Source organism: Amblyomma mixtum, chromosome 10, assembly GCF_055824585.1.
Source record: "Amblyomma mixtum isolate Tamu chromosome 10, ASM5582458v1, whole genome shotgun sequence".
Taxonomy (NCBI): domain Eukaryota; kingdom Metazoa; phylum Arthropoda; class Arachnida; order Ixodida; family Ixodidae; genus Amblyomma; species Amblyomma mixtum.
In genome coordinates this window covers 92,776,844-92,804,647 of record NC_143021.1, presented here as the reverse complement: position 1 = coordinate 92,804,647, position 27,804 = coordinate 92,776,844, and the positions used below count along the sequence as shown (strand labels likewise).

Genomic DNA, 27,804 nt, shown 5'->3' with positions numbered 1-27,804 from the left:
TCTCAACTTACTAAGATATTATTGTCAATCAAAAGAACGGTATATGCATGGGTTCTTGCGTCACGCCCGTGCTGAGTGATATTTTGCTTGCGGAGCGCGACGGAGACCTCAGCCGCAGATGTGAAGGGTCGAACATCGTTGCGATATTTAGGTATGCTGATGACTATCTTGTTGTGTCAGAGTCTCTCTCTGGTGAGTGCATGGCCCAAGTGACGCACTTCGGACTGCAACAAATGACACTTTTTCCTGTTAAGCTTCAAGTTGTGTTCCCTGCACCGCATCAGTAACTTAAACAGGTTGCTATCGTGCTCCTGGCGAGTGTTTTCCCGCCGAAAATGTCGTCCATAACAACGGATACACCAGTAAGGCCCTCTACTACTCCGTGCATTGCTCGTTGAGAACCTTCTGTAGCCGACGCTATGCCGAACTGGCAACGCAAGAACCTCTATCTCGCTTACGGGGTGCTCATACCACATATTCGTGAGCTGCGCTCGTCTAACTTCACCAGCCAGAACCACAATGACGCGTCCAAGGTTTCGCTTGCCGAGGTTTTGCGGCGGTTCCTGCGGGGGTGTCTTCAAACTGCCAGGCTATTCTAACGGCACTATCGACGGTGAAAAACCACCACCCATTTCTGGCACCATGTACCACGCAAGCATGTGGGAACAAGGAATGAATGGTTTATTAAGAAGTGTCCGGTATTTATACGGGCAGCTGTTAAGCTCAGACATGCGCAGTGGTCGTCTTGTACGCGCGTGCCGATGACGATGCAACTCTGCCAAAGTAGTGAGCTCCCGTTTTATCTCACTTGGCAGAGCCGTGCACGCGACATGCGGGGTTGTTAACTGTACTGAAAGTGAGATTAGGTTCGCTTATCCAATGACCACGCAAGAAAACCATACGCATGAACACATTTGCTCTATCTGATCTCAAATAGACCAATGTATAAAAAGTGTTCTCTACCGTTAACTAAAATGAACACATGGCACTGTTTAATGCAGTGTCATTTTTCAATGCACTGCTCATATTCAATAAACGATCTGGACAAAAATATTCGGTTAAACAACGCCTCACACTGCACTTGCAAAGAACGCATATCATAAACCAAATTTTTATTTGCACATATAAGTGCCTTGCTAAAGTTGTATAATATTCTGTTATGGGTCTGCCTTTGTAGTCGTGAACTTCGTTATCATTAGGTTATTTCGTAAGTGTTCTCTAAAATTCTCAGTTGCTCTAAAGCCACTACACACTTTTTAACAGGTAGACTGCGGGACAGCTTTACCTTGGAACCTTCTTCTGCTAAGCCATTTGTATCCAAAAGAAAAAAAAATACTTAATTACCTGAAACTCAAATTGAGAAACCCCAATGCTGCCAGGATTCCCGAAGTGTAGAATTAATTTTCCCATATCGGGCTTGGCAGACACAAATGGCGATGAGCTACACGACCACGGCAAATTTGGCCGGAAATCCTGGCAGCCTTCGTGTTTTTCAGCCCTCGCAAGAGCACAGCCGAAGGTTGGGCCGTATCCTGGCCTCCGAGTCATGGCGACAAGATCGTTACTTCAAATACTGCCGCGGATTACCTGTGGGCTTGGCTAAGAAAAAAATATCTTCGCTTGTCTTGTGTATTTTTTCATTGGGTCTGCAATTTCCTTGCCTTCCTTTTGCTGTATGAATCGTCGCCAGCACACCTAACTCAATGTTTTGATGCAACGACGCAAGCTGACATGATTCGGCGAGCTTAACACTGGACACTATATCATTAGGCACGGCTATCATAAACTACGGGGAACAAAAATAAACTAGTAGTTAGTAAAAGAAGTGCTATAAAAATCAGATGCCAATATACACGTCAAAACCGGGTAATAAGCCCTCTCACAGAAATAGCTGTCTGCTTGATGAGGCAATAATAAGAGGGCAATATCCAGTGCCAAAAAGGCACTACCTTGCATCGCTCCCTATCAGATCATTCTTTTTATTTATTTCATCTGCTTCGTCCTTCAGCTGTGGTCAGTTGTTAGCATAAGCAGCAACTGTAGTTGGTACATCCATACATGCAGCGCGTGCAAAGCCACACTCTGGTTAATTGATATTTTCACCTTTTCCTTCCAAATTTATTCGGGTATGTTTCTGTACATCGATAATTTTGTGGCCGTACGCTCTTCTACATTCGAGAAAAAATACCTCCAAGTGAATAAAATACCTCTTTTCATTCGACACGCGGCGTGCCGAATCCAGGTGGTTGCTTGCTCGAGCGAAGCCTGGACAAGAACGACCAGTGAGAACAGAAGCACGAAGAGGATGAAGAAGAAAGCACGAAGCGTGCGTATTTCACCCAACATACAGAACGACGCAAGAAACACGGCGGCCGCGGTATTCACCGTCTTGCGCCGGGCTTGCTGGGGCCCCAGGCTTTACCGGCGAACTTGCGTTCCTGCAATGGGAAGAGCGTCCACAAAGGCCCTCGTTCTCGGATTGATTGTGGCTGCTGCTGCCTTCGCCCACATCGGCCTCCTTAGCAACTCTCGCTTCTACCCACAGGTGCGTAAATGCGCATACAAGAGCTATATTGGACAGTATTTCATTTGAGTGCATTTATCATTTATTGCCACCACGCACAGACCTGTGTGTTTTACGACCCTAGGCAGTATGACTCAACAAGGTTACTTAATGTATGAGCTGTGAAAGGACACCGCTTGCAGTATTGCTAGCTGGTGTCATTGTAGAGCAGAATGGAAGCACCGTAGCCCCTCTGGCAGAATATCATTAAGGCGCAATGTCCCGCAGTCTTTTCAGGGTCTTCTTTTATTCGAAAGAAGCCTTTGCTTTTTTTTCGTAAAACACTGTATTTTTCTCTAAATTATAAATATTATAGGCTTGATAAGACTACAAGGGCTCTCGGTTGTTGTGGTTCGTTGCTGCCATTAGGATTGTTTTTCGGAAACTGATGACCAGGTTACCTGATGACCAGGTAACTATGTAGCCTTGCTCTTAACAATGAAATGATGTGCTCAGACAGTCATTTGATTTGGGCCTTGGAAGTTGTCCTTTTACCTCAGTGAGGACTCTTAGCGAAAAATAGGATGTGCTTAAAATGCATTTCAACCATATTGTAATAATTTCTTATTTATTTCGCATTTTTTGTCCCTATGCTTAAACTGCAATACGAATGCTTTGTAAGTATAGTACGAATAATATTTTGAACGGTCGTTAAAATACGTGAAAAGTACATTTTTGCCCGCTTAGCATATTTACAATGCATTAAAATATACTAAAATTATACATTAAACACATTATATTACATTAGAACTACACTAAAATATACATTTAATACATTGACAATATATTGACTTCTGCTCAAGAAGATCTAATGGTCGGCTTCACAGAATGAACCGGTTAATGCTTCAACTGCATAACAAATTGTACAAGCGCACTTATCATCGATCAGGACGTGCATAAGAATACGAGGTCACGTGGCGGAATGGGAACGGCAAAGATACCAGCAAATCTTGACGGAAGTGCCGCAGCAAACAAGTGCTCCGACAAGCGCCATACTTGACTTGCCATATATATATACCCACCGAGAGCGACGCACTATCTTCCCGGTGAGGCGTCTTTTGGGCAAAGACTGTGGGCCCAAAAATTATCCCAGAAGTGCCCTACTGGTCGCGTTCGAATCCGGAGACGATCTAGAACCGAATTGCTAGTCGAAACTTGCGTCACAAATAGGTCAGGAGTCGAACTTTTAACCAACAGATACATGGGCGTCTACGGGAGCCGGTCGGCGTTGTCGGTCGTGGTCCTTTTCATTGGCATATTCGGGCCCGGAAATAACCAAGGCGCCTTTTCCGGTATCATGCTATCACGTTCTCCGCACGTAGTGTAAATAAGGGGTGATTACCTTCCTGCTAGAAGTTACCATAAGCGAACGGACTTCGGAACAGAAAAGGCTTGGTCAGGTTGGTAATTCATTGCAACACAGTAATCATAACCCGGGAACAACGCAGGCGGTCTCGTCCCGTCTCGTCTTTGTCTTGCTTTGTTCCCGCGGTATGATTACTGTGTTGCAACGAAAGGACGACAGGAAAGGGAGAGTTTTCACTGTTCCGTGAAACGTCATTTCGAGCTCTAGATTGCTCCACGGTAGCTTGAAGTGTAAAGAAAATATGCTTACGCGGACTGCCCCTTTGTTTGAATTTAAGTATACTTGGACGGATTAATTGCATATTTACGAAACTGGACTTTAAATACATTGACAACAACAAAATGCGATTTCCCGAAACTTGATTTCGAGCATTAGGTTGTTCGACAGCAGCTTGGAGTGTGCTCCAAATATGCTAAGGCGGACTGCCAATTTGTTAGAATTTAAGCATTCTTTGGACGAATTAATTGCGTATTTACGGAAGTACACTTCAAATACATTGACAACACGCAAATGTCATTTCCCGAAACGCGATTTTGAGCACTCGACTGTTCAACGACAGCTAGAAGTGTGCTGCAAATACGCTTAAAAGGACTGCCCGTTTGTTAGAATTCAGGTATACTTCGGATGAATTAATTTCATATTTACGAAAGTACACTTTTAATACACTGACAAGATGCTAAACCTGCATACATATTTTTTTTCACGTATTTTTTTGCTCGAAGTGCGCTTCAAGTGAGGTATATTTGGCATATTTTAAGAATATATTTCGAATATCAAGCATGAAATTTCAGGAACGTATTTCCTACATATTTTTAGTGCATTCATGAAGACAAAGTAAGTTTAAAATACAATTTGAATAACCCACCGTGTTTTTGCTAAGGGGAGGGTTGCATAGTTACCGCTGCGGATTATTCTAAAGGCAGATATGAGAGATTTACGACATAAACGGCCAGCCCTGTTGAACCCTAGAAAAGCATTAAGAATTTTCGAACTCCCCACTAGATATCTGAGTTTTCTCAAAGCTGGTCATTGCAGAGTAAGGCAACGTCAGTGTGATATTCTTATTCCGGGAGAATGCTTTCAAAACTGGATCCCCACAAACCACAAAAACACACTAATATATTTTATTCTCCTCAGAATTGACAAGGAGCGTTGATTCTAAACATTTGTGGACCTATATGTGAGCAAAAAGGGATAAAGCTGTCCTCCAGCACACTCTCTTTTACAATAGGGAGTGCGCTAGCGGAGAGCTTTATTCCTTTGAACACATATCCCTTTACTATGTTGTTGCGAGCTCTCTTCCCAATACCCTTTGGCAGACCGGCGGCAAAACCGACCAGGGGAACATTTGCCAACTCAAGCCATTTTAGGTAGAGAGAATACTAGCGAACTTGAAGAGAGTATTTTTCTCTGCAAGCTGCTGAACACAGATGATTTAAGCTGCTGCATGCGTAGCTGCAAACAACGATTACACAGAACCTACGGTATCGCCCAGTGCAGGCATCGCCTAGAATGCAGCCTGCTTAGGTTTGAGGTTTGAAGGTTTATTTCCGCAACTAGGTGTTGCGAGGACAGCCAGGGAAAAAGCTGCATAGACAGCTTGAGAGCTCCTGGCTTCCTCTTACAGTGCAGCATTGACGGCGGCGGAATAGGACATCAAACAAATTGTAAGAAAAAACTGGTATGTTCTGTACATAGAATGACACATGTACGTTCAGGAAGCAGTACATTCTGCTTGTAAAAGAAAAAAAGAACTATATTAGGTCAAAGAGACTATAAAGGCAAACACAGGGAGGAGAAAATAAAGGACAGCAGACCTGACAGGTGCACTCAAAATGGTAATAGCAAGAAAAAAAAAAGAACTACACGAATATTTGGGGCAATTCTTTCAGAGAAATATTGGAGACATCAAGATTCTTGTGGCAGTACAACTGGTTCAGAAGTGTCGGTAAGGTATGCTGCAACATTTGTTTGCCATAGTTTGTGCGGCATTTCTTAACATTCCAGGGCTCTGCTGCGCGGGTATCATACACAGTTCTGCTTTGCTCTAACCTAGCAAGTGTAAGTAAGAAGTCACCATTTTTCATTATGGCGAGTTTATATTTATAGCACAGCCTATAGTTATACATGGATTTCATTGGAATAACGTTGTGTCGGTGGAAAAGGCTCGCAGTGTGGAAGAAATACGGCACTTTACATGCAATGCGTATAATACGTTTTTGTAAGACAGTGAGTTTGTTAATATTTTCAGCTGTCGTTGCCCACACCATACATCCGTAGCTGGCTATGGAAGAGAACAAAGAGTGATAAAGTAACATGTTGACTGACGTAGGAAAATTAATGCAATGGCGGCGCATGATACCAACTGTTCTGGAAAGTTTCTGAACGACGTAATTAATATGGTCATTCCACGACATATCTGCTGCAAAGTAAACGCCCAGAGTTTGCACAGACTGCACAAATTCTATTCTGTTAAAAAAGTTAAAAACAAAAATTCACTAGAAGCGTACAAAATTTTCTCGAGAAAACTTCAATAAAACTAATTTGAATAAAGTTTATGGAGAACCACGAATGGAAAGTAAATTTATCGCCTCTACATTGAAAATTCAACAGAGTCGTGTGAACTAAAGAGCGAAGTTGACTTCGAGCTTTGTGATATTCTTGGTGCCACTTAGAAGTACTTTTGGAGGATACGCGTGATTTGGATATTAGATATTGGATGGTCGAAAAGGGAACAGAAGCTCCGCTGGATATGGCAGAGTTGTTAGTAAAATGCGACCGAGGAAATTTGTTGTCCTCATGGGTCTGGGAGGTGGGGACTGCTAAATTATGGTCCATGTAGAAGGCATTTGTGATGAAGCTGGCTGAGTGGCAGCAGGCGAGGACAGAGCCAAGAGATAGCTATAGGCACAATCGGGCCGAAATAGTTTTTTACGACAGTGGCGGCTCCAGTTTATTAATGCTTAAACATTCTATGACTATGCTTGCGGCGTCGTGTCATCACGAGGTTGTCCGCACCATGACGTCCGGGCGAATGGTTTTATGCGAAAAAAAATGGTGTACTTGAATAGAGCATCAAAAACTCTTGTACGGGAGATCGGAAGTGTGGCTCCACGTGACGGAAAGTGCAGGCTGAGCCAACGCATGGCGCCAAGTTTGAAGACGAAGCGTGGCGCGGAGTTGAAAAGCTCAGATGGACAATTGAACTTGATTAAATAAGACAATAATTCCTGGTATCGATAAGGCACCGATAAAGTATCGCCAATGCTTACGTATTTATCTAATGCGGGTGATCTCTAACGTTTTTTTTTACTTTTTTTTCCTAACAAAACTCTCTTATCGTTAAAACATTTCCATTGCCTACGCTTAAGCAGAATCAGAGAGCTTATACTCTTATTCAATACATGTGGAAATTTACAACGGTGAAGACGTTATCACTAGCGCGCATGACCTTTAAGAACTCCATAGCATTACTAAAGCGCACTGACTTCGGCCTCAAAGCTTGCTTTACACTCGCCCCGCATCGAGCAGCTATCTAATCCAGTACGCCATTGCGCGCGCGCTTGTGTGCTGGTTCTGTAGCTACACCTTTTGTCGCCTAATATCTTCACGTAGCACCGCGGGATATTTTTTTCAATAGCAACTTCGCGTGCGTATTCCTTCATCTCTTCCGGAGGCATCGTCATGCGTCGGTGTCAGAATAAAATTGTTTGACTTCTCGCAACCCGACAGTGCTGGCCCCATTCCCGTATCCCGCACCACTCATCGCACTTACACTGGATATGCACACCCTCTTCGCCAGAAACCGTACCGAGAGGCCCCGTCCAAGTCATCATCATCATCAACCTGACTACGCCCACTGCAGGGCAAAGGCCTCTCCCATGTTTCTCCAATTAACCCTGTCCTTTGCCAGTTGCGGCCACCGTATCCAAACAAACTGCTTAACCTCATCCACCCACCTAACTTTCTGCCGCACTCTCCTACGTTTTCCTCAGCTTCGAATCAACTCCGTTAACGTTAAGGACCAGCGGTTACCTTGCCTTCGCACTACATGGCCTGACCTAGCCTATTTCTTCCTCTTGATTTCGACTACGATGTCATTAACCCCTGTTTGTTCCCTCACCCACATCGCCACGTAACACCTATCATTTTTCTTTCCATAGCTCGCTGCTTTGTCCTTAACTTGAGCTGAACACTCTTTGTTAGCCTCCACATTTCTGCCCCATAAGTGAGTACCGGTAAGATACAGATCTTGTATACTTTTCTCTTGAGGGACATTGGTAAACTGCCGTTCATGATCTAACAGAACCTGCCATATGCGCTCCACCCCATTCTTATTCTTCTAGTTATTTCTCTCTCATGATCTTCATCAGCTGTCGCTACCAGCCCTAAATAGACATATTCTCTTACTGCTTCCAGTACCTGGCCACCAATTACGAACTGCTGTTCGCTTGCTAGAGTGTTGAAAATTTCTTTGGTTTTCTGCATGTTAATTGTTAGCTCCACCGTTCTGGTCTGCCTGTCTAACTCATTGATCATGCTTTGCAGTTCATTTCCTGAGTGACTTAGCAAGGCAATGTTATCAGCGAATCGCAGATTACTTAGGTATTCTCCGTTAAGTCTTATCCCCACCTGTCCCCATTTCAGGGCGCGCAATACCTCCTGTAAACAGGCGGTGAATAGCATAGGCGAGAACGTGTGTCCCTGGCTGACACCTTTCGTTATTGGAATTTTATTGCTGGTTTTATGGAGAACTGTAGTAGCTGTGGAATCGTTGTAAATATCTTCCAATATTTTCCTATAACACTCTTCTACACCCTGATTCCGCAATGCCTGCATGACTGCTGAGGTCTGTACTAAGTCGAATGCTTTCTCGTAATCAAGGAACGCTATATATTGAGGCTGGTTATATTCTGCGTATTTCTCTATCGCCTGATTGATAGCGTGATTATGGTCTGTTGTCGAGTATCCTTTGTGAAACCTGCGTGATAATTTGGTTGTTTGAAGTCTAATTTTGCCCTGACACTAATAGCGATTACCTTCGTAAATACCTTGTAGGCAACAGACAATAAGCTGGTCGGTCTGTAATTCTTCAAGTCATTGACGTCTTCTTTCTGATGAATTAAGATAATGTTAGTGATTTTCCAAGCTCTAGGTACGCTGGAGGTCACAAGGCATTGCGTATACAGGGTTGCTAGTTTGTCGAGCGCAATCTCTCCTCCATCCGTCAACACATCTGCTGTTATCTGATGCTCACCAGCTGCTTTCCCCCTTTGCATTGCTCGTAAGACTTTCTTTACTTCCTCCTTCGTTACTGGCGGGATGATGGCGCTCTGCCGTATTGACTTCAAATCACAACCATCATTTGCCTCATGATCGCCAAACCTTTTAAACGATGTCCTAATCTGTATTCGGCAAAAAGAGATAAATACGCGCGGATAGTCAGGGACAGTTAAACTACACTTGTATTCCTTTGTAGCCAGATCTGTGGCACGACTTCGCAGCACAGTACACTTTCCACATGGCGCTAAACTTCACAACTCCTTTCTAAAATATTTGCTGGCGGTTCAAGCTCAGCGGGAAATTTAGTGCATCTTACCTGGTCGCTGATCCCGCAGCTCTCTCCGATGGCTATTCAAAACGGCGGGAGTAACCATGTTTCACGTGCGCAAGGCAGTTTTTTGCACTTTTTCTTTCCAGCCACTTGTGATTCTTTTCAAACTAACTTGCGTGCAAATATATAATGGGCACTGTGTTTCGGTATCCTTGGACAGTTATAATTGTACTAAGCCAAGCTTGAGCTGTGTTTTATTACTGCCGGCGTAGCGCTACCATCGTGTAGAGTGTAGCGCTACTAATAGCTAAGGCGTGCCACTTGCATCATGCCATAGCCCTGCCGGCAGAGAGCATCGACGAAAGGGCACATAATGAAGCATTGAGTGCTAGTAAACCCCTTACTGCGGCACCAGAAATGCACAAGGAGACAAAGAATCAACAGAGGAAAACGCAGAAAAAATATCAGATATATAAATGATACGGCTATACGTGTGAAGAAACAATTAATGCAAACTATTAAGCGCGAAGAAAAGAGTAATGAAAAGGATAAAAAACCTGTACCCTTTCCTTTAATACTAGTATAATAGATGTATTCACAGTCATGTCAGATTTCTTTTGAATGCAGAAGGCTTCAAAATTAGGCTGCATCAAGCATTACCTTCTCATTTTAACAGCGATGTATCTGAAAACGTTGGGGGAGGGGGTTCGCAAGCCACTAAATCAAGGGAGTATGTGTGCTTCTGATCGAGCTCCCATGTATACGTAGCGTGTATTCAGACGACATAGACCTTTCGTGCCTACAGCCTCTCACTTTGGTACAAGGAGTCGCAGGTCTACTTTGACTCTGCGCGTGTCGCTTATGCTCGGTGATCATCTCTGAGAGAAGAAGTATAATTCGAAGCTGCGACAAAATTTGCACGCTTCTTGAAACACGGCTGTGATTGGATGAGAATGCCATAGGCGCCGCTATGCACATCCTGCCAGTGACTCAGATGCAGAGCTGGTTGCCCCTTCACTTTCAGTGGCGGCCTGCACAGAAGTATTATCCATTTGCAGTGGCAATCTCTGCTCCCGCTATGTTATGAATCACAATAACTCAATTGGCGTTGATATAGTTTGTTCCGTGAGAATAACTAGGAAGTTATTCGCACAGTGAAGGTGCTACAACTGGCAAAGGCTGCTGAGCCATGAGTAGATGGGTCGAATGGCACTTGGAAAAAATCTGCCATAGCATTTATGAAATTGTTTCGATGCAAAATTTGTACGAACTCCCCAGCGAAGAAGCGATATGTGCGCGAAAAGAGCGAGTTAGCGGACGGCGCAATGGAAACCTTGAATGAAATGTTTAGCAGAAACATGAGAACTTTGAGCGCGACTGGTAAATACAAATTGCAAGATTTCCGTCTGAAAAGCCAGGGGCTTACTTTCACGCTGATTACTGATTGCTTTTTCTTCCTTGAAAGGGATATCGTGACCAACCTGAGTCCATCGTGCCTCCCTGTTTAAGAGAGAGATTAAGGCAACTGCGATTCGTGAACTGCTCTCGATTCCTTTGTAGCTAGAGAGTGGAATCAATCACACAGCGCTTTTTAAAACAGAAATATACTGCCGCTCTTCAGTTCAAGGTTTTTCCGTTCTTAGTAAAGCGTCTGGATTTCAGTCAGGGCCCTGCTGTGGCTGGTTACATTTACATAATCTGTTGACACGAACGATAACAAATCATCGTGACTGATGTTCGACAATTGTGAATAAAGGATGCCACCTAATTTATCTCATTCTGGGAAATGCTGTGTCAATCTGCTAGACGTTACTGAATAATGCTGACCGTTATTGAAGTCGTCACAGTTAGTGTTACGTCGTATATTGGAGAAATAGTCCTGTATTCTCTTGTGCATGTGCTGAAGGCTCAACCGCCATGTGTACGCACTGTTGAGAGGCGAGGGGTGACAAGACTCGCTGGGACAGACGCAGGACAGGTGATCTTTACGCGTTGGTCATTTTTGCTCGTGACGTTGTTTCACAAGGAGCCTAGCGGAAAAAATAACACGACAAAATCAGTAACCAATGTTACCGAATACCACAGTTATTTGCTAGTGTTAATCGCCGCCGCTTGCTCCGGCTAAAGTGGAACTCACAGTAAAGTTTTCTCGCATGTGAAACGTTAACGTCTCAGCTCTTGAGACGCGATAAACACTAATAGAATTTCACTTATCATGTAGTCTATGCACAGTGCTTTGCCTAAAGGTTCAATTTCTGGTAAGGCGCCGCGCAAATTCATTTCTTCATAAGCAGACTTCAAAGATTGGAAATAATTCTCGAATGGTTTTTTCGTATGTAAAACTCTCTCCATGTCATGAACTGAGAAGGGTTGTAATGTCATATGCAGGTATGCCTGGAAATAACACGACTGCAGTAATTGAAGGATTCAGGGCATTTTCGTTCACACGCTAAAATATTTTCATTTTCATGCTGCAGCATTCAGTGTGCAACTGCAGCGCTTCGAGGGACCGCTCCATCCGGATTGTGGAGGCCCTCTTGGAAAAGACTGTGGACGATCTGGCGTCAAGGCTCACCAGAATGGACTCAGCCTGCAAAAAATACGGCGAATCTCTCCGTTTACGTCATACTGGAGGTCGCGAAGGGGTCTCAAAGGAACCGAATTGCACGTGGAGAACGTGTTCCCTCTATGTGGTGAGGCCACATCACTTCGCGTTTTGTTCGGTTCCGAAGGCAGCCACATCCAGTCTCAAGGTACTCGTCTTGAAAGCCGACAAGGCCCTGAGTCCGAATCAAACCGCGGACAGCATTTTCATGGCATTCCGTAGACTATATCGCGCCGTCCTTCCCGGGGCCTACTGGAGAGACAAGCTTGGGTCCAATTACACCAAGGTGATCATAGTGCGCCATCCGTTTGAACGACTGGTCTCTGCGTACTTGAATAAAGTCAGGACTACCGATCCCTACGTGTGGGGAGCCAAGCTGTTGTACCAACGAGGATTCGTAGGCAGCGGACCAAATGGAACATTCACGTTCGCAGAGTTTGTGGAGAAGATATTGAAGGAGCCCGTCACATACTGGGACCCTCACTGGACACCCTACACGACCCGATGCCAGCCCTGCACCATGAGGTAACTCGTTCCTTGCCTGGTCAGGAAAAATATGCTAGCGTTTACATGGTAATTAGCACTGTTAGAAACCAGCGTCTAATGAAAGATATTCCTGTTTACCTTCACCTTTTAAGTAAAATTGTAGAGTGGGTTTTAAAACTAAGGTTACTTTGAGATCAATTCATAAAGTCCGCTTACAGGATCGAGATTGCTTCCTAAGAGTGGGTTTTAAAACAAAGGTTACTTTGAGATCAATTCATAAAGTCCACTTGCAGGATCGAGATTGCTTCCTAGCATGACAGAGTAATTGAAAGGCCTTCATGCACAATGAACGCCCCGTGGTGCCCCAGTGATTAGCGCTCTTGGCTAATAAGCCGGAGTTTCCTGTTGCGATCCCGACCGAGCCGGCCGCGTTTCAATGGAGGGGAAACGCAAAAGGCGCCCGAGTGCTTTACGATGTCAGAGCAGTTAAAGATCACCAGGTGGTCGAAATTATTCCCAAGCCCTCCGTTACGGTACTACATCCTTCTCTTGTACTTTCACTGCAGTTCTATCCCTTCCCTTACGGCTCGGCTCAGGTGTCCGCAGAGATGTGAGACACACTGCGCGATCTCATTTCCTCAAGAACCAGTTAATATTGTCATTAATAGTATTATATCTAATTACCACGACTATTTAGTGTCTGCAGTGTTTATTTCCTTCCACTGATATGGTCACAGATGTATGAGTAAGGAAATAGAGTAGGCATGGTTTGTGTCATAAACGCATTTCTTTCTTTCGTCTTCTTTTATTTTCAGTTCTTTGAATTTCTTTTATCATTCGCCTGCTTTTACTTTCCAAAAATGTCTATACCTTCGTTATGATCGTGTTAATTCCACTAAATATACTGTACATCTCATGGGTTACTTTAACTTCCCAGGGTTAACCTGGTTGACTAGGATCTGCGTTCCAAGAAGCTGTGAGGTTCGGGTAAAACCTAACTACCTGCTTGAATTCCCAACCTTTGCGCCTTCCCTTGCCTTCCCCACTCAAAAAGAAGCCTTCTAGATCTGTTACTGACAAACGCCATCAATTCCACTATCTCGGAACCTCTATTAGTGCTGGTGCCGATCTATGTTGGCACCGTTCATGTGAGGATGTTGTATCTTCAACTGTACTTAACCTGGCTACGTCAATGGGAAATTACGGGGGGCTACGTCAATGGGGACTACTTAGGACGGTATAGATACTTGGGAAATGCTGATTGGGGAAACGCAGTTTCTTTTCAGAAACGTGCGCCCCTGGAGCTACACAAAAGAATAATTGCAACTGCAATGGCCTCATACATTCTTAAAAATGTGTTAAAAGTCTCAAGGTATCCGCACTGGTTCCCTGCCTAATCGAGAAAAGAAATTTGCAGCAAAACTGCGTTGTCATCGATGGTATCATCTCACGTCACTTCATGAGTGGTATACAGGATACACTGCTTATCGATAGGAGAAAAAACACCTTTACCTCGATACGGAATAGGGCAAAAAGGCCATAAACAAGAAATAGTCATGCGTTTCCGAAAATGTTTGCAACAGTGAGGCCATCTGTAATAAATTTACTGATTACTTAGCTAACGTTTACGCCGAAGCTCCAGTCGCCCCCAAAAGTTACTCCTTCCTAAACAAAACGATTTTTTCCTTCATGTTGAGAACGTTTGTTCTAGCCAGGTAGAAGTAGCTGTACGCTCCCTGCTAAACAAAAAATATTGATGTGCTGACGGAATTGCGATGTTTGTTATAGTAGGCTGCGTCGGCGGTCATACTCATGTTTTAGACCACATTTTTTACTTATCCTTGCACCTTTGAGAATTTCCATTCTGCTAGAAGCCATCACTAGTTTTGCCAATACACAAAAAAGGAAGCTTGACCGACGGGTGTTAAAGTATAGTCCAGTTTCTCTGCTGTCATCTCTGTCGACCGTGTTTCTTACACCTGTTCACGCTTCTTTTTCAAGAATAAGCTGAACAATAAGCAACACAGCTTTTTACCTGGCCGCCTTTTAGATACTAATCTGGTTTGTTTTCTAAATTATGTTTCCCAACTTATTTGAATGAAGAAACAGGTCCACGCTATATATTTTTAGAAAAGAAATTGAGGAATATTTTAGGAAAGCATTTCACTCAGTTAGCCATTCGTTACTACTAGAAAAACAGCGATTCTACAAACTATCGCACGTATCATCATGTTACCCTTTGAGCTCTAGTGTACTGCAGGGGTAAAATTTTTCGCCGTTAGTATACTATGTGTTTGTGAACGATGTTAAAGACTGTATCAAGCACTCTAAGATAATACAATTCTCTGATGATTTAAATCTCTTGGGATGGTCGATTCAATGCTTGACTGCGAAGAGCTGCACAAAAAATATCACCTGCATAAAAGAGTGATGCACGCGACATGCTGTAACACCGATTCCACACAGAATATGCCAATCTCTTTAACACGTCAAAAAGAACCAATTCTCTTTGATTACACCATTCATACTGATACAATACAGCGTGGTAATATTGTTCGCGACCTAGGAGTATATATTGAGATTGAAGTCAACATTGAGGCCCACGTTAATTATTTAACACGCTCGAGTGTTCGTACTTTAGGGGACCGTCGGACGCTTCACTAAGCAATTTAAATTCAGAATGTGTTCTCATACTCTACAAGTCACTCATGCTGCCAAAATTGCTATTCTCAAGCGCTCTATGGAGCGATGACATCTGTACAGTGCACAATGACCGAACGCGTCAAACGGAGGTCGGTCCATATCCGATATGACCGAGAAATGGGGAGACAATACTACTTCTAATATGGTCGATTGCTGTCTAACCTGATTCTTTTTCCACTGCATGGCAACAAGGCATGAACTTAATGATTGTTGATTCGTACAGAAATACTTGCAAGGATAAATAAATTGTCCTGAACCAGCATCAGCACTTAAACCGACAGTGCCAAGGCATTTTGCAAGAAGCCATAGGGTATTTTGTGCTAAAAAGCACAGATGTCGCTCTCCATCACTGTGCATTCAGTACATGTTTACTGCATATAGATTGCCGAAAAATACAACCTTGGACATTTTTACCTTTAACAGTTAAATATGTTTGACCTAGCGTCCTCGTGCTCATAGGACTTCCTATTTCGCCTACACATCGTGCATGATTGAGTGCAGATTGATGCACCACACACCAATTAGGAATGTTATTTGTGGCACAGAATGTACGCAAATAAATAAAGGAATAGTGTGGGAGAGTGGGGGTGGGGGGCTCTTAGCGTTTGTGTGAGTACTTTATGTGCTCGAAGGAAGGGAACGAAACTTTTGATTGTGCTAATTGTGAAATCGATCGTGAAGCGGCATACACGTAGCAATATCTGTAGCATTGACCATTCGGAATGTGCGCAATGGTCACAACCTTAATTACTGCTACGTTGACAGGGGATCACTGCTAAAGGGATCACTACTACGTCGTGGCCACGCGCACATAGCAAGCGCGTCACACCTTGGGCAAAGTTCGCCATGTTGTTTGACTGCGAAGTTAGTGAAATAGGAAGATTTTACTGTCTAACGCAGCAACATCTTTCGGACCAGCTCAGCTGCAGCCGGAGCAGTTATAAAATGTCGCCAGCGGTTACTCTGTGCATCAGTCGCTTTGTCCAAAGTACGCGCATGGCGCCGAGGCGGAGCACCCGTTCAGAGCAGTAGTGGCCAACTAGCGCTGATTATCTTCAATAGTAGCGGGTAACAACCTAATAGTTTCTTTTCAGGGCACGTACAGGTTTATAAATTTGGGTATGCGGAACGAAAAATATTTTACGGCCCTGAAACATACGAGCTGATATTCATAGCGTTTAAAACGGCTGTATATGACAAATGATACTCTATTTTAGTTTTCTTGAATAATTTTGAGTGCCAACTAAAAGTGCACAGTTTTCAAGTCATTAGGAAAAAGAACTGAAGAAGTAGCTTTTGTAAAGACTTTTATTAGAATAGATTTCAGAGGCAGACGACATTTTTGGTCTAGTACTGCCTTTATTATTCACTAATCTATATGGAAGAGAGCCCATAGGTTCGAGATTCGAGTTTCAAGTTTATTACAGAGAAAAAATATACAAAGTTCACGGTGAATGAGGCATCTAGATTCTTAGCCAGTTGCTAGTTTCGGATCCATTACAAACATGTTATAAATCTAGGCAGTTGAACAAGGCTGAACATACTAAACACATAATTATTATAATGCAATAAAAATAATGAATTCAACAGTAAGGGGAGCTGTATTGTTCTGATAGCATGTACTTTATTAGAGCAGGTGCAATGTTCGAGATGGACTTAATGCTGAATGGGATGACATTCCAAACATTAGCGCTGACAAATGCTATGCTTCTACGTCCGTATACATTGTGTGTTGTAGGTAAATGGAGGTTATTGTTGTCAGCGTGTCTGGTGTGACTTAAAGCAAGCTTCAGAGTGGAAAAATTGTACGGTATATCCGTTTTTATAATAGTGCTCACCAAGAGCGCTGTTTTGTGATCGCGAATTATCCGAAAACGCCTGATGTTGAGGTTTCTGAAGAGTGGGTCTGATGACGAGTGCCAAGGTGCTGACGCTATTATCCTTAATGCTCTTTTCTGGAGAGTAATAAGCGGTGCGAGGTACAGTGAGAAACTGTAGCCCCATGACTGAATGCAGTATGTAGGATGACAATGGAATATACTAAAATAGACCACACGAAATGTATCAATGCTGAAATGCTTTCTAGCTTTAATTAATGCGGCGCATGCAAAGGTTAATTTTTTACATAATGTTTCTATGTGATCAGCCCAAATTAGAGATTCATCTAATGTTATTCCTAAGTACTTCAAGGTTTTAACTTTTTCAATGGGTATTCCTTCGACCTGTAGTGCACATGTTTTAGGCCCCTGTCTTCTGCGAGAGGCGAAAACTACAAATCTAGTTTTTTGGTGTTAAGCAAAAGCTTGTTCATTCTAAACCACTCCATTGTAGTCTCCAGTTCATTATTTGAGATTGTTTCTGCTTCTTTTAAAGACTTGTGCGTTATAATAAGAGCTGTATCATCGGCGTATAACACTGGCTGCGCGCTCTGTAGGAAACAGGTAGTCATTTATAAATAACGGAAAGAAGATAGGGCCGAGTACCGAGCCCTGCGGCACTCCAATTGTAACTTTTCCTAATGAAGATTGGTAACCATTAATTTCTACATACTGAATACGATTTGTTAGATAACTTCTGAACAAATCAATGGCTATCCCACGAAAACCACAACGTTCTAATTTTAGTAAAAGAATATTATGATTTAGGGAGTGAAAAGCTTTGTTATGTCTAGAAATATACCTATGGCAACCTGATTATTAGCGCACTGTTAACAATCTCTGCTACTGAAAGTACTGCTGCAGCGGTGGAATAATGCTTCGGAAACCATGTTGGCTAGGCGTAAGTATATTATATTTCTCCATGAAATCTGTCATTCTCTTAGCTATTAACTTTTAAAAGAGCGTGTTTATGCAAGATAATATCGTAATTGATCTGTAATTTGCTATGACGTTCTGGTCATCCCCTTTGTATATTGGTGTTACCCTTCCAATTTTGCGCTGTTCGGGATACACCTCGAACAGCTCAATCAACAGACTGCCGTTGTAATACACCCTCAATCAACAGACGCATTTCCCGGTAGTAGTTTCAACTACCCGATTTGTGGAATGCTTGCAAATCTGTTACCTGCACTGAACAAGGCATTCGTTTTGAGCAACGCGGTTCTCTAGTTTCTGAAGCCTTTCATCGCTGAGGAAGTTAGACGCCCGATTGAGAGATGCAGGAGCTCTGTCAGCAACTTGGCGATACTCTGGATCGACCTGAGTGCCGTACCCAGAAATTCTTGACCAGAGCATTTTTGAGCGGGAAACCGTTTATCGACGCAGTTCTTTCATATATTCGAATTCTTGGCTGTAACAATCAATATTGCTGCAGATTTTATTTAGAAAGGGTAGTTTAAATATATAGGTCGACCCGAGCTTAATGCGTCAGCAGGAAGGTACCAAAACTTATTTTCCGGCGTGCGCAGTTCGTTGTTCTTTCAGGGTCCATAGGTTGCGCGTGATAATACATTTTAAGATGACCCGACGCAATCTTGTAATTTTTTTCATTCACAGTTTTGCCATCGTCAAAAGCATTCCTCGTCGATTTTCTATGGTAGCCTTAACTATTCGATGCGATCGGTGGAAACACTTCAAAAGAAAGATGTCGCTACTCGTCAAAACAATGGATCACTACCTTCAGTACTTCCATAACAGTGTCCTACAATTCAACAATTTTCCAACTTTTTCATTCAGAAAGCTGGACATGCGTAACCTGAAAGGTTCACATGCGCTAACCATGAGACATTGCTCTTGTCACTAATGCACTTGTAACCTGTACACGCTGTTTGGGTGGAGATTCTAGATGTACAATGGCACCTGGATATGCGAGCCTCTGACCGGAAGTTGGCATATATGTACTCGCAGTGCACGTATAGTGCAGGAAACATAGACCCTTGGAAACGAAGATAACGAGCTGAATGCAAGAAATTACTGTGAGAAAGTTAATACACTTTACTCAGAGAACGTGCTTTCAATATGAAGTCGTCTATTTTATTTCCATTTCACAGGGTTTAAGGCCACATTCAGGCGAAATTTCCGAAAACAAAAGTAATATTGGCAACTTTGGGGAATTTATGCTGCCAACCATTTGTTACCCAACTTCGCGCACTTTTAGCGTGAGTTCCCGGACACCCTTAGAGCGTGTGGGGGTAACAGTCTCAGATTCAAGGAGGTGCCCCCGACTCAGAGTGGCAACCTCAGTGGAGACCAGCTACCAAGTGACAAGAGGTTTTTGAACGTCTAGTGTGCCGATTTCATCGGTCGCAATCCAAAGAACGGGTCGGAGGTAAAGGTTTACAAACAAAACAAAGTGATTAACAAAACAATGCAATTCGTATAAAGTTAAACTCGAGAGAGACTACAAAAAAAGGAACAATTTGTTCACCGCGCACTGCGAGAGCCTGACGACCAGAGGTTTACGACGATGCCGTCCCGCAGGCTGGTGCGCGCTGCCTCGTTGAACCGCGGCTGGGCGACTGGTGTTGTCCCGGGAGTCGAGCGGGCGCGCTTCACTGCTGCTTAAACGGCGGCTCGGGCTAAACTGACAGCGGTCACCGAATTCTTATATAGGCTTGGTCCGCGTCTGTTTCAGTTCAGTTCAGTTCAGTTCAACTTTATTTCCTTTTAACAAGAAAATGAGAGGCCAGGACTAAAAGCTGTGGAAACAGCTTGACAGGGTCCTGGCCCAATTAGAGTGTTGACACAGCAGCATATAGGAGCTAGAATCGATTTGCATGTCCGTAGACTAAATCCGTATATAAATGGCTAAAACATAAAAACAAATAGTACCCAAAGAAGGAGTAAGGAGTCGAAATACAAAAGAAAAGAGTTTGAAGTTCAACACTACTGTTTTGTACAGAAATTGTTCCGAAAGTTCGTACAGAAATAGTACAGAAATAGCTATTTCGTACCGCAATAGTGTACAACAGAAATGATGCACGCGCCAAAGTAGGCGCGCACATACACACAGTATTCGCCGTGCAGTCTTCTTTTCCTCCTCGCCCCGTACGCGCGTCCTCATTGGTCAAAAGCCGGGAGTCGCTTCGAGGAGCATCTTGAAATTTCTGTCCTGGGGCCGCCGCCGACGAGCGGTGGTGGAGGGGGCAGCCACACAGACAAGGCTAGCTCTCCGTGGTTGCCTTCTCCCTCGTTTTACGACCCGCGCTTGCGAGATGCGTCCGCGCGGCGCTGTTTTTGTTTCTTTGTTTCAAAAATGCGCCGAATTTTGTGGCACCACTAAATTGTAAAAGTATAAATCACCTTAACTGATAGGACATGCAGAGTCAAAGCCTCACAAAATTTTGCTGTAAACAGTGATCCGAACCACTTTTAAATTACAATCGTTCTCATTTATTGCTTGATTAAAAGAATACAAAATTTTCTGTATTGTTTTAATTGTAACGCACAGTCAAGGGACCGCCCAAAAGGCTGCTTTCCAAAAAATTGTTGTCGTTATAATGACACTCACGCAAACATTTCTTCTTTTGTTTTAAGCAATCCCTTCACAAGTTACGATATTTAGAAATTGATGTTCAACATTAGTAAATTTTGAGCACATCTGAGCAACAGAGGAAATATAATTTTGAGTAAACAAGCTTTCTGCACCGTGCGCGACCTTTGAGCGGTCGGGATGGAGCAGTGCTTGGTGCTAGCATCAACGCGAGGCTAGAGCTAGGTACTGCAGTACCACGTCCTCGCAAGCGGCCTCAGGCAAATGCTTCTAATACACATAGCACGAAAACTGCAAGTTGATAGCGCAGCGAAATTTGCACCATCAAAATCGGCGGATGCCCTCTATAGGAAGCCAGGTGCTTAACGCTCTGGAAGTAGCGGTTAAAATTGCATTTTTTCTTTCGTTCTGTTGCAATGGCTTACAATCTATATTAAATCTTGCCTCGCATAACTCTTTTAAATATGCTATTTTTGTTCGAACAGCTTCCAAGTAAATTTTGCATGTGTACATTAAGTCAATTCGTTCTGTATTGTTTAACTATGACGGAGCTGAGAAGCGAAGAATCTTGGCGCACAGGAAAAATTTTGCATGCAGCAGATAAAAATGACACTTTCGTCTTCATAACCCGTACTGCCGGGCCGCTCTAATAAGTTAAAATTGAAGGAGTCCTTTAAATATTACACTCTTAGAATTGAAGCAATGCTAGGAACTCCTTCTGATAGAAGTTAATGCTTATGTCATATTTCACTCCTTTGTCGTGAACTTTCCTGAATCGCCGCAGTGATTCCAGAGTTGCGTGCGCACCCTCTCCTGCAGTGAATCCAGTCCTTATTTAGCGGAAAGAGTAGCCACGGCAAGAATGGAACAGAGTACCATTGTACCATTTAGCAGGAATATAAAAGGCTGCGTCTTCACTGTCTGTTCGACTAATTATATTACTTTCAAATTATTATGAGTTTACAATGTAGGTCGAGTCCAGCGGCTCTTTCCTGAATAAAATATGCGAACGCAATGACCCCAATGAACAGTGACTAAATCTTAGACCCAAGTCAGAGCACGCGCCGCTCAGTAAAATAAATAATTATTTTGTTTGGTTTATCGGGGTTTGACGTCCCAAAGCGACTCAGGTTATTGGGGACGCCGCAGTGAATGGCTCCGGAAATTTCCAACACCTGCGTTCCTTTAGAGCGCACTGACATCGCACAATACATGGGCCTCTAAAATTTCGCCTCCATAGAAATTCTACAGCTGCGGCCGGGTTCGAACCCGTGCCTTTCGAGTCAGCAGCCGAGCGGCATAGCCACTCAGCCACAGCGGAGGCCTCGTTAAAAGAAAGAAAGCAAAATATTGGCATTGAAGGAAATTTTCATTCGGGAGCAATCTCACAGTGTCGGGTACGTGATGCTCGGGAACAGAGCACACTGCCGTGCTGTCATGAGATTTACTCTATTAAAGGTGCACTGAAAAGGAATCTGAACTTGTCTTTTTGCCGCGGGAACGGATCTACACGTTCCGAGCTTTCTTAGAAACTGCGATTTATTGCCCTGTGTGGCCGATTTCCGTAATTAAATCGAATTAACGTCCGGCACCCGCCTTTTTTTTTTAATCTCCTGTGTACGGTGGGCGGAGTCGACCAACGCGTGGAGCGCCTTTCACCCAGTCCCGTGGCGGCTTGCCGCTCTGCCATCGGCGGAGTAATACGTAGTAGTTCGTAGTAGCAAATAGTCCGCGCGTATTTTTATTTATGCGGGCTTATTTTGCGGCTATTTTATCTGCGAATGAAACTATTTATTCATGGAAACCTAAAAAACAAAATAAAGCGAAAGCTGGCTGAAAGGAACTTCACGCGTTGGTCGACTCCGCCCACCGTACGCGGAGAACTGAAAAAGTAAAGGCGGGAGCCGGACGTTAATTCGATTTAATTAGGGAAATCAGCCACACAGGGCAATAAGTCCCAGTTTCTAAGAACGCTCGGAACGTGTAGATCGAGTTCCCGCGGCAAAAGACAACTCCAACTCCAAAGACCAACTCGCCCACCAGTTCATGTTGTACAAAAAGACATGTTCAGAGTCCTCTTCAGTGCACCTTTAACAGCCGGTGTAGTTTCGAAGGCTGCGCGCGGTACATGAAAAGAGTATCTTCGATACCGATAACCTACAGATTGTATTGCCGATACTGATACGAGATACCCAACTCAAACTGATTTGCGATACAGATTCTGGATACTATCATCGATACACATCTGAAATTGCCAAGATTATCAGTCTAGCATTATGATTTGCTAAGTTGAATATAAATATTTTTTTCGTTTTCTCGTCTTTTGTGCTCGTCTTCGTTCGCGCTGTTTATTCAAGATGAATACAAATAGTTTAAAATACATTGTGTGGCATGGAAATTTTACATAATTTTAAAAATATGCTTTTCGAGCTATAAGCGCGCTTTTTAGGAATACCATTGTCAGCGATGTAGCACGTTTGAATACAACTAAGACGTGCTAATTAGGAGGCTAATTTTGACTAATATTGAATAATTAACCTTACAACAATTGCGGCTAGGCTTCTTAATTATTCAGAGGCGCGCGGGCCGCCGCGGTAGCTCAGTGGTTATGGTACTCGGCTGCTGACCCGAAAGACGCGGCTTCGATCCCGGCCGCGGCGGTTGAATTTCTTTGGAGGAGAAATTCTAGAGACCCGTGTACTGTGCGATGTCAGTGCACGTTAAATTACCCCAGGTGGTCGAAATTTCCGGAGCCCTCCACTACGGCGTCTCTCATAGCCTGAATCGCTTTGGTACATTAAACCCCAATAAACCAAACCTATTCAGAGGCGTGCAGCCCGGCTTTCTTAATGTTCATATCTGTTTCTTGATTTTCCAAAATGCGCTTACTCTCGGCGCTGTGGCCCAATAAATTTTGGTTATTTCGGTGCGTTACGTGCACTGCGTAGGTTGTTTTGCCTTGAAGCTTCTCGAAAGCACTGTATTTCTGCATGATGAAGCCAGAATTTGCTGGGCGACATCGCCGAGAGGGTCCGTGTTTTCGTAATTCCAGCAGCCGATGTGCATATTACTTATGGTGGGCTCACGCCTCTCAAGAATAAGGAGCGTAACAGTAACGGCTTAACAAAACACGTTGCGAATCTAGTGCAGCCCCATAACCGAGCGCCGTAACGACCAAGCCACCTTGGTGGCAATGCAGACGCTCATTGTCATGTCTTCGTAAGTTAACTATTGAATATTACTTAGCCAGCTTGCTAGTTAGCACGTCTTAACTGTATTCTGATGCATTATAATACTTAAAGGTATGGCAAAAAAGTGGTCTTCTAACTCAAAATGCCTATTTTTTGAAATGTGTAAAGCGTTAGATGAAACGCCTAGTGTGATGTATATCGCACTGTACTTGAAAGAGCTTGAACGAATCCGGCCGCCCCGATATCTCCAATTTATTTAAGCTCCAGTTTCGGCGCAGCTGGTGTTGTAAAAATATCAGCGTTAAAATGCAGCCATGGTGATGTTTCTACGGCCACTTCCATAGGCAGCCTAGAAAAATTTCTTTCAATGCTAATGTTCGGCATGTGAATCGGTCCCTCAGCATTTCACTACATACAAATAAATTTGAAAGTGTTTGTGATGCTCTTCGCTAGTTATAGCAATATTTAAAGGTTGCCTCTCTCTTTTCCCTGCGCTAAAAGGTGCATGCGCCGTGCAATTGTGAAGGCGTAACAGTTTTTCTCCCAGCACTATGTTTACCGGATGTTTGCAGTTGAACGTTATTTGTTAGAGGCTATGAGAACAGCAACAGAGAAAGAAAGGACTGAAAGTTTTCAGTAGGCAAAGCACATATAGCTAATCTCTGTACTTTAAAATTTTTGTAACTAAAGGTAATAGCATTTTCTCAAATAATCGATCAGAAATAGCCACAGGGTTCCGCTCTTCTTTAACCGAAACAAATGAAGAAAGAATTTTCATACAGAAAACACGCGCACTTTGCCCCGTTGTATTTCATGAAGGTTACATTTAATTCTGCAGCTTTAAGGGTCCCTTTCAGTACAGAAACCGGCGTAGTTGTGTTGACTTGTTGAGAAAATCACTATTGCCCGAGAGGGCAGTGAAGTCACAACCTCCACGCGCAAGTACTTAAAACAACACAAAACAGTCACAGAGTAAAACAGTCTTCACTTCAGAGCAGAAATTGTCATTGGTCTACATGGCAGGAGCGTCTCTCAATCCCCTATTCTTATTGCCTCTGCAAGAAAAGCAATTGTTCTGAAAAGAGAAAATGTCGAAACGGAGCTGGAGCAGCTGTCCCATGAGTCGTGAGCAGGGTGCTTGACCACTGAAAAATCTCTTTTTTTCAGTATTGTCTTCAAACGCGCGCAAATACAATACGACACCAGTCAAGTGGTTAATAACAAAATTGCAGCACCCTTAGCAGGCAATAAATATTCTAACTTTCACTGCGAAGGCATTAGTCGTCCCATTAGCACAAAAGCCAGCGCCCATCGCCGACCAAGGCAAGAAATTCCTTAGTGATGGAACCGTGCTCTCGTATGACGTCTGCATTAGACCACAAGGGAGGGACGTCTACAGGAAAGAAACAAAAATTACAAAAAACGGCGGTGTGTCGCATTGGAACGTGAGGCACTTTTTCAGCAAGTCATCGTTGTCTAACATCAGTAGATATCACCAGTATGCTTTACCGGCAAACAAATAAGAAGGCGTTCACCTCGTGCCACTGTTCATTTAAGTCCCTCTTCAGTGAACAGTTCGCCTTGGTGCGGGTGTTTATGGCGAATTTGACTGGCCGCCTGAATGGTTGCCCGTTCTTGACGTATGTGTGTGCCTCCCGCAATTTAGGTGCCTTGGGGCAGTGGAGTGTATGAACACATGAGAATGTGTTACTGCATTACGAAATAGTGCGTGTGTACGAAAAGAATACGATAGCTCAGCGGGGTTGATTTCCATGAATTAAAGGAAAGAAAAACCCCTTCGTGGCATATGCGTTCCGTGCCCACCTGGCGCGCAGAGGGCCTCGGTTCGAACCCAGGGCGGGTTAATTTCTTCTTCAAATGTGCTCACCTGAGAGGTGCCACTTCCTGTGGACACATTTTTTTTGGAGAACGTCTGCGAACAACTTCCGGTGACGGGTTTTCCCTGACTGAGCCATGTAACGCTTAATCATTGGGAACTAAAATTCCTTCACTAGAACTCAGGTGCATTCCTAAATATTTACACCTTAAGTCGGATTCCAGATTAGTCCAATTTAGAACATGATGTAAATTTATGGTCATTTTTTTTGCCGCAGCACGGCCAATTAAAGAGCATGTAGAGCTGAATTTTAAGTACGGCGTAACATTACCACTTCTCAGCACCCACTATACTATGGTACGTATAGCTCACCCGCCTGAAATGGTACAGTGCGGTATGGAAAGTGTGTTTACCTCCGGTAGGCTGTAGGGCGCTATGGAATAACGCGAAATGAATGGCTGCGGGTTAATAGACATCATTTCTTTTCGTGCAGAGAGGTTGCACAGCGCGCAGACATATTTTCATCTCCCCAGTGTGTATGCGTATATGCTTATCGTGTTAGTGCACCGAGCGTGCTGTTCGACGAACAATGTCGTTGTCAAAAGCATCGCGATCTTTTCTATTTTATGCTTAACTATTTTTTCTTCCTGTAGGAGGAAGTCATTAATAGTACGAAAATTTGAGAAGTGCACCTCATCAGCGAATTGTTCGATTTCCATTGTGGATTGAATCCAAGCATGTCAGCTTTGTAACGGCCAGGGAAGCGCTGTAAGATTTTACTTTCAAGGAAAAAGCATGGCGATTATGAGAATCATACTTGATGGCATATTATGTAATGGTTCAATTGGCGAACAAAAGGAGCATATAAGTAAAATTGCGCATCTTTTTGCTTTTTCTCTGCCGATATTTTAATCTGGGAACAAAACGGATGGCCTTTATTCAAAAGAAAATGCTCATGTTGCAGGTACGATATCATCGGAAAAGTGGAGACATTAGACGCTGACCTGCAGCACCTGCTGCCCAAAATTGGACTGGCCGGCTGGTCGTTTCCGAGGATGAACGCCAAAAGCAGCAAGCACAACTCGAGAGGGACATCCATGCGTTATTTCGCGGAGCTCTCGCGACAACAGGTGCTTATGTTGTACGCCATATACATCTACGACTTCGAACTGTTTGGATACACTTTGGACGGATACGCGAGTCTCGTCGGGTGAAATTAGGAGAAATAGTAGCGTTTATAACAGAACATTGCAACTTACAAAGGCAGTTCTGCGTGCTACTTGATCGTCCATGCATCTTAAAACCCATTGTCGTGCGTTATCTGGGGAAGCACTAGCGTACTTGGCAACGCGCTACACGTAATTAGCATTTTGTCTTCCTTTTGCGCATTTTATCAATTTGCCACCTCTCGCGAAACAGGCCATTTATATATATACATGTAAATTTCTAGAATAAACGTACGTGCTAGTCAGCGCTGTGTGTGTCTCTTCGGTCTGCGTCGCTGTCTTTCGTGGTGTTTACATTGCAAGTACAATTTAAATGCTGAACCTGTGTGTTCCTTCGAGGTGAATGGACGGGGCCAGCTTTCAATATAGCGCTCTAGCGGTGCGACTGGGGATAAACTAATACGAAATTGTATAAAATATATCTTTTGTGAGTCACGACGTAGAGTGAGAAGAGAACGGAGATGATGAAAGAGGCCAGTGGAAAGAGATTAGCGGTAGAGGTAGTTATAGGGAGATTGAGAGCTGCCTTGTAGAGACCCACAAGGGCAGGCTCGAGAGCGTTGAGTCTGAGTGAAGGTAGCCTAAGGGACAATGTACAAGGCCTTGTTGAGGGCCAGCGCGTGGGAAACTTGACACGCATGAGCCTCGTGGAGACCTGAGCGTCGAGGGACCACGGGCCGCAAGAGGTGAGCTACCCAATGGCAGGTGGTGACAGCATGGTGGAGGGCTTGCACATTCTTCGCCGCATGCAAAGGGAAGCCAAGAATTTTTGCACTGCGTGACGACAGGAATGGGAGAGCCAGAAAGGTGGAAGAGACGAAGTGATTGTGTGAGCGCTGGTAG

The 27,804-nt window shown here is 43.7% G+C and overlaps 1 protein-coding gene across 1 annotated transcript; it reads left to right on the top strand.

The window, feature by feature from the left end:
- The first annotated feature begins 2,305 nt into the window (after positions 1–2,305).
- LOC149326433 (carbohydrate sulfotransferase 14-like) lies at positions 2,306–26,949 on the top strand. The gene is made up of 3 exons (XM_089564578.1): positions 2,306–2,545; positions 11,961–12,613; positions 26,700–26,949. The coding sequence occupies exons 1-3, from the start codon at positions 2,306–2,308 to the stop codon at positions 26,947–26,949; spliced, it is 1,143 nt and encodes a 380-aa protein (XP_089420704.1).
- Positions 26,950–27,804: the final 855 nt, after the last annotated feature.

Bases quoted from the DNA above. Each gene is read 5' to 3' on its own strand.
- LOC149326433 (XM_089564578.1), top strand. From the start codon at position 2,306: ATGAAGAAGAAAGCACGAAGCGTGCGTATTTCACCCAACATACAGAAC. The intron at 2,546-11,960 runs GTGCGTAAATGC...TTCATGCTGCAG, and splicing joins ACTCTCGCTTCTACCCACAG to CATTCAGTGTGCAACTGCAG. The intron at 12,614-26,699 runs GTAACTCGTTCC...CTCATGTTGCAG, and splicing joins TGCCAGCCCTGCACCATGAG to GTACGATATCATCGGAAAAG.